We start from the raw sequence: 12205 nt of genomic DNA on the forward strand, positions 1-12205 counted from the left end.
TAGGGGGCTCCTCTAGTTTTGCCAGGGCCTCCTGCGTACAGACGCTGCTCTCATCTGGAGCAGGCCTGGGTGCACAGCCCATGAACTGCTCTGGTGGGGATTGGGAGCTGGCCCTGGCCTGAATCCTGCTTCGGTTGTTAACTGATTAACTGGGATTTTACATTCCTAGTTTAAGCCATCTCCTATTTGAGACAGGACTGAACTTTGCTTCCTACAAAAGGACTTTATACATCATGGCTGTGTCTACACTGGCATGAATTTCTGGAACTGCTTAAAACGGAATACTATTCAGTTCAGTTTTTCCGGAAAAGGAGCGTCTACATTGGAAGGCTGCTTTTCCGGAAAAGAGCCCTGATTGCCATTTTCGCGATTGGGGCTTTTTTCCGGAAAAGACTACTGGGCTGTCTACACTGGCCCTTTTCCGGAACAGTGTTCCGGAATAAGGACTTATGCCTGAGCGGGAGCAGAATAGATTTTCCAGAATAGCGGCTGATTTTGTACAGTAGAGCGTCGTTGCTTTTCCAGAAATTCAAGGGCCAGTGTAGACAGCTCTCAGCTTATTCCGGAAAAGCGGCTGATTTTCCGGAATAAGTGGCCCAGTGTAGACACAGCCCGTCATAGATTGATCTGGTGCAAGAAGGAAGACTACCTCCCCCACTATAAAACACCTGTCAGGCACTAGTGGGGCCAGTGAGTCTGCTGGATATAGTGATTGGGTGACTGAGGCATCTGTCTGTCCTTCTATGGAAAACTGTATTTGTAAACAGTACAGTGGTCCCTGGCAGAAGGAGCAGTTTATCTGCAAGAAACAGTACTTCTGCTACAAAACATGCAAGGCCTGGGACAGTGGAGGGGTGGCTGTGCCCAGCCTGTACTTAAGAGCATGCTGTTTGATGTGTGAATGAAAACATCTTTTAATAGGACTAAAAAAATGCAACAGACAGTGGGGAATGTCATTAGTCCAACTGCTATCTTATCTCATGGCACCTTTAAAAAACAGGTGAAGGATAAGCCATGCATCAACTGACATTGAAAGTCTACATGAAGGATGGGAATGTGATTTCTCTCTATACTGATGGGGGCGGGAGAGAGAGAGGGAGGGAGTGAGAGAGAGTGTGTGTGTGTTTTAAAACTTAGAGGATCCCTTTGCGATGAGAATACCACATCAGAATAGTTAGATGATGGTAACTGACAGGATGTGGCATTAACAGTAGCAAGTTGAAATGGGCAATTCAAAATAAGCAGACTACAAGTAGAGGGGACCAAATGTCAGTCACCACTTTGGCAAATCCTATCTTGCCCGTTAATTATAATGTTTCTAAAATGTCAACTAACAACTTCAAACTGCGGTTGACTTACTGATGCAGCAGGGTAATAAAACCTTGGTCTCAATAAAATTTAATAAAATTTATTTGTACATTTCAAGTTAATACAGATATCCACATAAAATTTGAATCATGAAAAATGCAACATCTTTGTGAGCACCATCCCCATGTTATAAACAGAGATGTGGTCAGCAGTTTATTGTTTCAAAGACTGGCTTTTATGAATCAGCACCAAATCAATTTTGTGGTTTTTTTCCCCCCCTCAAAGTAGGAAGTGGCTATAGCACCTGTGTAGTTACAGCACAAAAAATGAAATATTCCGGGGAACTTAGACAGAAGCGATGCACACTGCAACAGTCACACACTCACAGTAAGTTAAGATACACTTTAGAAAAATATTTTTTCTGTCAAAGGGTACACATTTTTCAATCTGCATCTCCAGAATAAGAAGATATCATTATGCTGACACACAGGACTGTGTATAAGTTTCCCATCTTAAAGCACCAATTGCTACAGGAAACCCCTAATCTAGTACAGTCTGAAACCAATTCTAACATGCAGGTTGTAACCTATTAGAAAAGTTGTAACAGCACAAACTTGATTCACAAATCAGAGCGATGGCTTTGTACATAGGGAGGAAAAGTGAATTATTTATGCTATAGGAGAAAGAACCCCCTTTTATTTCTCTTCCAAGTCAATGGAAAAGCCTCCCATTGGCTCTAAATGTAGCACTCGATTTCAGAAAACAAAATTTAAATTCTGTAGAGGACAATGTTGCCATCGTGGCAGCTGAGTTTAAAAATAAAACATTTGAAGCATTTGACAAGAACACAACACTGAAGGCCTAAGGTAATCACACTGGCTATTGTAAGTTTTATTATTCTGATCCATATTTGTTCCTTTGTTTTCCAACTATATTGAAGTTTGTCACTTTTTTTTAGCTGTTTGGAGGCCTGTAAATACAAGGAAGGATCTTGCTGAACTTCTAATTAAGTTGACGACTATTCAGCACTAGTGCTAGGTGGAATAAAGAAAAAGATGGCAAATTCTTACTGTTCCATTGGCATTTTCCAACCAAATTTATTCAGAACTTAGTTCCACAAGATATTTCTAAGCCATCTAACTCATCTGTGTCCATCCAGATCACTGAACTACTGAGTGTAGGAAATAGGGTTTCTCTTCCCCTTCAAAGAGGTCATGCTAGAATACAGGTAATTTGATACTTATATTGCTCTTTGAATAATTTTGTGTACTAGAAGCTGGGACGACAAGAAGATGGATCACTCAAATTACTGTTCTTTCCTTCTGAAGCATCTGGCAGTGGTTACTGTCGGAAGATGACATACAAGTCTAAATAGACGCTGGTCTGACCCACTACAGCCATTCTTATGTGGTCTCTAAAAGGCTTAGTTTAAATTCAGCATTTTCAAAGTGCTCTGTGTAACACGCTAAATTACATGCATTTCCAATGAGATCTGGTTAAGCAATTATTTTTAGTGTAAAAAACACAAAATGAAACCGCTGGAGATGTTGCTTAAAAAGCAAAATCTTATTGATGGTGCATCATTTTATAAGGGGCCACTAGCACACAGCAGAGGCTCAATATTTAACCTACCTTATGAGGAGAATATTTATCATAGGATGTACAAAGCTCTACAACAACAATTGTTGATGAGAATGTTTGGGAATATTTTTTTCCCAACACTTCTAAAAATTGCTCCCTCCTCCCCAGACACAGCAAAGGGGCTCCCCCCTCAGTGAAGCTGTGCCCACACTAAATTTAAAACACTAGAGTTGCTGTTGCAGTAGCTCTGTTTAAAAAAAAAAAGTGATTCAAATGTTTCTTTTACAAGGCAATAAGTGTATATTTTTGCACCTTTACATGATCTCCCAACCTGAAACACTCACCACCAACCATACATCCCAAAAGAGAAACACTAACACAGGAACTAAACCCTGCTGCCAACTCTGTCCATGCATCTACCCTAGTGACACCATCATAGGACCTAACCACATCAGCCACACCATCGGGCTCATTCACCTGCACATATACGTATGTGATATATGCCAGCAAAGTCCCTCTGGAGTGTACCTTGGACAAATTGGACTATCTTTACTCTTGAGGTCCCTTCCAGTCCTATGATTCTATAACAGAATAAATTGGACAAATTACACATCAAGAATGGTAACATACAAAAACCAGTGGGAGAACATTTTAACCTCCCTGGACTCTCATTTAAGGACTTGAAAGTTGCCATTTTCATACAAAAAACTTCAAAAACAGACTCCAATGTGCAACTGTTGAGCTACAATTCATATACAAATTTGACACCATCAGTATTGGTCTGAGTAAGGACTGGGAATTGCACTCATTACAATAAGTAATTTTAGGCAGTCTCACCACCTTATTTACATCCACCCCGATAGAATTCGCTCCCATGTAACACACCCATCTCTGTATCCCCTAGTATTGTTTTCTTTTTCTTTCACTTCATGCATCTGATGAAGTGAGTTGCAACTCACAAAAGCTTATGCCCTAATAAATTGTTGGTCTTTAAGGTACTACCAGACTCATTGTTTTTGCTGAAACAGACTAACACGGCTACTCCTCTGACACCTTATTTCTGTAAAATTTAGTAGAGGCTGAATTTAAAACATGCTTTAGAAATTGGGTGGTTCATGGTATCTACAAGCCAAAGTAACTGCCACAGCAAAAAAATAACCTTACATAGGACACAAGCATGGAAAAATATCAAGGAGAGCAGCTTGTCCATTTTAAAAGGACCACTGACCTACAGTTTGTGATGCAAAGTGCTATGTCATGAGACACAGCTAGTTTAGACAGACAGATCTGTAGATTGAGGAAATATGTCTGCCATGTGGTGGTATTGCTGCTAAATGGATTAAAGTGGGAGTAAAGTTGGTTGGATAAAAAGGACCCGATTCTGTTCCCACTAAAGTTAATGAGATTTACACTCTCTGCTTCTCAGATAAGGCTTTAGATTAGAAGAAAGGAGATAATGATGCAGTTATGTAAAGGGACAACAAGGGACTATGTATGTGATTGACATCACAGGGGGGGGGCCTATAGGCCAATTGACATCTTTAATTTAAAGCTGCACTTTCCATTTTGGCAGCAGAGAGGACTGTATGGATTCTCCTTTAGACATACCAAACCACTTATTTCACTCCTGAGAGGTCAAGCACTAATTGCACAACTCCCAATCTATGCTATTAAACTACAATTTAAGCATTCCTGACCACAAATGGATACACCACTGGCTCACAAGGCAACACTAAACCATATGTACTGGAGATATACCTTCACCTAGGCACATCCTTGGACTCTAAGGCATGGCAAGTATAAACTTTTGAAGCAAGCCTGAAGGAAGTAGATGTAGTTTCACCTGCAATCTTTTTGTGAAGCAAGAGCTCCTCTAATACTTATCAAGTTCTTAAGACTTTCCTGCTCGTTTTAGTGTAATTCAAATACCTGAAAACATGCATGTCTGACATCTACAGCCTAAGAGTAAAAGCATCTTATTCTGCTGCATCCACTCTCACTTATACATATTTCTGTAGCATCATCCTCATCTTATGCTCCAAGAAGGAAAGAATATCTGTCCATAAACTAAGATCATACTTGATCAATGTGCCTTAATAATTTGCTATTTGGGGATAGCCATTCACAAATTCTTTTGAAGGAACTGCATGTACCAGAGTTACAGACTTGGGCACTAAAATGGTAGTTTTTCAGGCTCAAGGTCTCAAGTACTCAACTCTCAAACGGTGAGTGGGTATAATTAACAGTGGTGTTCTGAAGTGGAAAGTACTTTTGGGACAGGATTCAGACAATGCCTTTAAGAGGTTTGTGTCACAGAAAATCCATTCCAGAATGGATTTTTTGTAGCTTCTCAACTTGGACTTAAACCATATTGGTTAACAAAACTACAGCAACCTTCATCTATGCTTCTAAGTGTGTAGATGAGATTTGAGATGTCCGCCAATATCTCCCTCTTTTGGCAAAAGAGGTGCTTCTGCAAAGAACAATCCTGCTCTGCTGGGGGGCTGGATCCAATTTCTAGGGTGCAGAAAACTCAACGGAGGGAAAAATGTCAACATTCAAGTTTGGGATCAAAACCTTTATTTATGTCGACAGTGATTCTCAGGGGACAGTAGCCAATCAGAGTTCCATCCAAATGTGCAAATTAAAGGATCAAAGGTTTCAGCTATGAATGAACAATGTCTTGAGATGACAAAATGGGAGAATTTAAGGAAGAATTGCATTACATAAGCCATCTGAAGAAGTTACAGGAGGCCCCGACTTGCGACCACCTGAGTTCCGACTCCCGGTACTTGCAACCATTTCTGTAAGTGCGGAAGGAGCACAAAACCCTTGACTTAAGTCCTCGGCCTGCATTTACAACAGTGCCTGTCGTAAATGAAGTTTCGAGTTACGACGTCTCTGACATGTGACACTTCCCCCTGAATCAATCGTGTCGCAAGTCGGTGGCCTCCTGTGGTGCTACCTCAGTAAAATTGCAGAATAGTACATGAGAAGGTACAGAGATCAAAAGCTTTGGGGGCATTTCTCAGTTTTCAAGAATGAGAAGTAGTTTCATAATTTTGACTTGCTTTGCTAGTTATTTTGGAGCTAAGTGCTTTCATGGAACATAGCTCTCAACAAAATCAGACATGTGTCCTTGGAGCTCCATCCCATGCTGCTGACTCTGTTTGAACTGAGTAGTTAGCAGCAACTGGTTTTTACGGCTGCTGGTGGTCTTCAAGAAGATCCAAAACACTGGACTATTCTGGCTTTTCACAAAGCCATGATTAGTTAAAATTTTATGTCTTATAACTAGAAGGGATCATCACCTACACTGATTTACATAATCAGCTAAGCAGCCTATACTAAGTAATTTACAATGGTTTCGCTGAGCCAATTTGCTGTTTTGGCCATTCTCATGCAAGAGGCTCTACACACTGAACCTCTCTAGTTTGGCATGCAGACTGGTGCCAAGCCAGAGAATTTGTAGGACCACCGGAGCTCAGTACTGTCCAGCAGCATTACCAACACTTCCACGGCTTACTGGCTTCTTAGACATTAAGGGGTAAATTAGAACTAAATGACACACATTTAGTCAGGACTGGTGGCTGTAAACTAACTTTATGGGACCATGGAAAACCTGGCCAGACCCATAATAAGTGGACCTCCGGCTAACTAAAATCATGCCGGACCATGGATGCTGCTGCACCAGAGAGTGCTGGATTAGAGAAGTTCAACCTGTACTAACAACAAAGCAAAAGAATGTACGTATGTTAGTTTAGTTTTTCATGGAATCTACAAAAGAAACCTAGTGCTAACAATATAGTATTAAAGCAGCAAAAAGGGGATTGGATCAACATCACAAAGTAGCTGTGGAAACATTTCTCATATATAGGAGATCTTCCACAACTGTCCAGAGGTTTGAAAGAGAGTAATACAATGAAATGCCAAGAAGGGATCCAATCACCAATAAGCAACAAACTATTTGTCATTAACTATTACTATAAAGGTTTGTGGGATAATTCTGTTTGTCTTAAAGGCTCTTTTTTAGGACACACATACTTACCAAACCGTGAGTGGGTTACTTAAGATAGACATCAGCATGGATGGAAGATACCAAGTAGATTACATTCCCCCTCCTAGCTTGCTGAAATATTTAGATATTGAAATTTCCAGACATTTCAAGGTCCTTGACTGCACTCCTCAACATGACAGCCAATATCGAAGTGACCCCAAAAGGCATACAAATGAGTGGCTTTATTGGAAAGCCTTTCCACAAAATTGATTCCAACACACACTCTGGGAGAGCCCTGCTGTGCCAGAATTGCCCAACACTGATTTTCTTTCTTTATCCATTTCCATTTAAAAGTTCACTTTTATATTCCTCAAATGTGGTCCCCCCCCTCCAACTGACCTTTTAAGCACCATCCATTTGTAGTTTTTGTTCAAGAAAATATACAGCCACAGAGAAGAAACTGGACAGTGGGGTTGCCGATGACGGCTGGAGTTCACCAGGGATCATGAATGGTGGGACTCATCTCCAGAGAAGCTGAACACCCCAGGATTCCTTCAACAGGAAGCGAAGATCAGCCTCTGTCCGTGTTAAGTTATTTTCCACCATTTTATTGAGGTAGTGAGACTGCCACAAAATGGTGGTTATCAGATCTCATTTGAACAGTGTCAGATACAAATTCCAGGTATTGATAATTTTATTATGGGCAAAAATTGGTAGTTGTAGGGATTCAGCCAACGGTTATCATTGCACATGTGATCCTTCAATCTTTACTCAAATTTTTCTTACTAATGTGAATAGTCCCACTGATTTAAGCTGATCATAAACACATGTAACAATCCATAGCTGCCTACATACAGGCTCTAGAATTGTTAGCAAGGATCACAATAAAAAACAAAACAAAACAACATAAAACAAAAAAGTGCCACCCAATTCAGCTAAAGGAATAACTCCATAAACTGGCCGGTTCTTATCTTACCGAAGACAGCCATTAGAGGGAGACATGATCACACACACTAAGTCAGGATATTACATATGCACACGTGTAAGCAGATTATTAAGAATAGCAGCCTGACTCAGGCTTTAACAAACACAAGAATTAAAAACCCAGATATAATGCATCCACAGCATAGAGACATTATTCCTCCACTCCATGAATGGGGATCTTATGTTGCATATTGTATGATGTCATATCACAGGGAGGTTGATAAGATGGTAATGTTTAAACACATGCAATTTTCTGAAATTAGACAAAATTGACATTAGAATTATTTAGGACCTTCTTATCACAGGATTAAAGTGGAATATACTTTTCTTTTCCAGGCACAAGAAGAGCACAAGAAAGAACATGTGTTCTGTATGCTAAAGTCATAAGAGCAACCAACATGTAGGAACACATTTCATTTCAGATACAGAAATGTTTAATGGTGTTAAAGTGCTACTTTAATGTGGGACCATGGTCTAATATTTAAACAAATTTCCACTGCACTGTTAAATAAGGTTGTCTTCCTCCCCCCCCCCCCCCCCCCCGCCCCCGCCACCCTACCTAAAAACAATAAAATAAAATCTACAGGACTGAAATTAACAACCCATTCAAATCAGCAATAAGTTATGAATTTTATAAAGCATTTTTTCATTTTATTTTTTCCTTAATAATGAGGGATAGTTAAATTACTTGAAGATATACAAAATTTCAAACAATGCCATTGGTGAGGTCTCTGTAATAAGGTTTATAACTTGGAAAACAAACAAAAAAAAATAATTCTCACCATTAAAAAGAAAGACAAAACAAGAAAGCAAAGCCCTCAAAGTGCAGGTTAGAAATCTCACCTTCAAGAAAATTATAAAATAGTCGATACAATAGCTCTCACTAGCAACAGCTCCTGCACAGGTGAGATAGCAGATACGCATGGGGTATGCGCAGGCCAAATGTTATATTAAGGTAAGACAAGTGCTGAGCTTAACTACGTTAACTATTGGACTGTGACTACTGTAGGGGATCGGGTGGCTTCAAAGTTTGCAAAGGGGAATGACTTAAAAAAAATGGAAACCCAAAAACCCAGCAAATCTGACCTTTACAAGTTAGCACAGATCTTGATTGTTTTGTGCACAGCAAAGAGCATCTTTGTAGTTCATCAGGTCAAATGCTGCATCAAAACAGATACCTTTTCAGTGGTGTTAATCCGTTATAAAAAGACACAGAAAATTTCATATGGACAAGCTCTAAAAAGATGCATCACATCTGGAGTGTTTTTACTCCCAACACATTTACAAATGTTTATCAAAAGATCTTTAAATAAAAAGGTCATAGTGGCTCAGTATCTGGGGCATGACTTTCCACATGCTGGTTTCTTTCTGTCCTCAACTATGTGCGTATGTGTGTGGCTACAGCAGAGCACTGCTGCTGAACTCTCAGCCTGACTCCACAACGCACCCCGCCACATGCTGGTAAATTACAGTTTAGTACCCTAGTGCTAGCAATGGGGGTGAGGTACTGGAGCGGTGAGCTGAATGGTGATTTCTCCTGAACATTCTTCACTGCTGCTTCTCTCTCTGAGCATGAACTCGACACTTATTATTATTCATAGAGTGTATGATACGTCTTCATGGCCAAGCTGCTGTGACTTCCTGCTATGTTTCTATAATGCCTGATGGTGATAAAATATTAGGACAGTCATTTCAGGACCAGGAAAGCTCCAGAAGGGTCTAAACCAAGTTGTTCTATATGAATGCAGTATGATAAAAACGGGATATTTCTCAGATCTTATGACAAATTGGGAGGGGGGAGTTGAATCTCCAGTATCCTCTTTCAAATAAACTAAGTCAAAGCAAAGTAATTTCTCATGGAAGGGCCAAATCCGGGGCTCACTGAAGCCAACTGCAGTTTTGTTGCTGACTACAAAACGACCAGGGTTCAATCTGGATACATGAGTGGCAACCAGGATTTTGCAACCCGATCCAATGGACATATATGGATTCCTATGGAGGCCTCCTATTGTTCAAGGAGCTCCATATATATAGGTCTGTCGGGGTCTAGCTGTTGACATGTCATTTCTAAAAGAGGATACTGCATCTAGAACCCAGTCTGAACTCAAGATTACTCCAGAGGAATAACCCGCCCTGCATTGTTCTCACTTTGTTCTAAGAGGTGAATGAGAGTTTGATGCTGGCGCTGGAATAACCCTCATCACTCCCAATACTCTGCAAGCTGCTGTGATCATCAATGTCACTGATGCTGGTTGTGCTGATATCGTCCACTTCTCCATGGGAGAACTCTGTGCTTTCAACATCGACTTCAATCTCTTCTGCAAAGAAAACGACACACACACACACACACACACACACACACACACACACAATGGTTAGGATCATGGCAGGCAGCTATACCTTGAAACCAACAAACGATCAACACTAGGTATAAAATAAGCATCACACAGAACAATCTGTAATAATCTCTGGGAAGCAGGGGGTGGAGTACATGTTTCATAAAGGCGGATCTTTCAATGGGTTTCAAAGGCATTACTAAACTCTTTTGCTGCCAGCCAACCCAAAATTCCCATCCTGGGAACTGTGTTCAAAAAAGAAACTAGGTACGTTCCTGAATGATAGGTCCATGCATGGCTATTGGCCAAGATGTTCAGGATGCAACCCCATGCCTAGGGTGTCACTAAATCTCTGACTGCTGGACCTGGATGCCAGGGGATGGATCTCTCCATAAACTGCCCCGTGCTGTTTATTCCCTGGGAAGCATCTGGTACTAGCCACTGTCAGAAGAGAAGAAACTGGGCAAGACAAAGTACTGTTTATCCAGTAGAGCCATTCCTATGTGCTTAAGATGAAGAACTGAGTAGAATTTAGATTAACCATTAGTCAGTGGCTCTGCTCTGCAGGGCTGTGGAAAAGCCTGTGTAAAGCAGCACCATGGGTTTGTTGTTCAGGCCCCCATGTGGATTTCCCTAGCTTGGATTGAATTTATCACCATGAGAGTGGGCTGCTTGCAATATCCTTTGGAACTCAGATACCAAGATGATGATAAGCTCTTCCAGGCCAGGGGCTGTCACCTTCTGTGTGTTTGCGCAGTGCCTAGCACAATAGAGAACTAGATCCTTTGGGGACTACTATGACAAATAGCAGTGCCAGGGGACCCCTTATGGTTGTGATAGCAGAGATGATGCTATATAGAGCACTGTATGCGTTTCTATAGGGACACGGTACCACATTAAACAGCGTCTCAGTGACTTTGGACCATCAAAGTAAATGGGGCTGAGGCTCTCAAGACACTGAAATGCTTTTGAAAATTTACCCACAGACCTTAAAAACGACACTAAAAAAATAAATGAAAAATACTGATAGGACAGTGAAGTTCACAGATCACCAATAAATAGATGGACAATCTCTGTGCTCTTTGCTGGTTCTTTATGATACACAAAGGAGGACACATGTTTTTAAAAAATAATTCTGCTTGATTTTGACCTCCAAGTCTTCTCTGCCATCTTTTTTTGAGACACTCTTTTATGGCCAGTTACAGGAGAATCATATCATGACAGACACTAAGCAAGAGGCTGTGTAAAATTCTTTGATTTTGTTAAAAACATATTTAACTCTAACATTTGGCATGCAGTTGGGAGAAAAAAATCTCAGTAACAGATTCAGGTCCCCTTCCCACACACACACTCTTTAGCAGAGGAAGGAGAAAGTATCTGCTTCAAATGCAAATCCTCCAGGGGAATTGCCCAGTAAAATGGGAAAGATGACACTTGAACTTAGAAATAGCAAGAACAAGCAGAAAATGGAACTCTGATTTTTGAAATTTCATGCTCAAGCCTTCTTTTTACATTATAAAGAGGAGGAGCACAACCCATGTTTATACTCTTAAGCTCGTGACTTGGTATCATTCATCATTATTTTTAAAACTAGGCTTTTGCACTGTGACTTTAGAGCAGTATGCACTTAACCATTGTATTTGAAAGCACCATAAGAATCACCTAAATTCACAATCACAACCATTTTTCCCTGACAAACAAGACTAGCCAACAACCGGATTTATTTTTTGTGCTTTGTAACATGACAAAGCACACATCCTTTGCTTAGCAAATACAGAGACACGTTCAATGGCAAAGCTAAGAGGCAAGTGACAGGAAGAGTGTCTTCATTCATAAGGAAGAAATCATTCACCACTCAAATTTTTGGGAGAGGTCAGTCTTCATCCTGATTAAGGATGTTAAGGAGCAGGTAACTGGTGCTCTGTCCTAGCTCTTACTACATTTAAAATGCAGAGGTGCAGCAGGGATAGGTCTGGAACCTGGCCTGTGCCAGGACTAA

The 12205-nt window shown here is 40.6% G+C and overlaps 1 protein-coding gene across 9 annotated transcripts in view; it reads right to left on the reverse strand.

Moving 5' to 3' along the window:
• Positions 1-1392: 1392 nt before the first annotated feature.
• The window catches only part of MXI1 (MAX interactor 1, dimerization protein), a 158194-nt gene continuing 147381 nt past the window's right edge, over positions 1393-12205 (reverse strand). For 8 of the 9 annotated variants that reach the window (XM_089780217.1, XM_089780219.1, XM_089780218.1 and 5 more), the window contains one exon: positions 1393-10188. In XM_089780217.1, coding sequence (XP_089636343.1) covers positions 10025-10188 — 164 coding nt within the window. In that variant the 3' untranslated portion in view covers positions 1393-10024. The remainder of the gene's footprint in view (positions 10189-12205) is intronic. The other variant, XM_006135008.5, reaches the window with a different exon arrangement.

This window comes from Pelodiscus sinensis, chromosome 8 (assembly GCF_052426305.1).
Source record: "Pelodiscus sinensis isolate ZL-2025 chromosome 8, ASM5242630v1, whole genome shotgun sequence".
In the NCBI taxonomy this organism is placed as follows: domain Eukaryota; kingdom Metazoa; phylum Chordata; order Testudines; family Trionychidae; genus Pelodiscus; species Pelodiscus sinensis.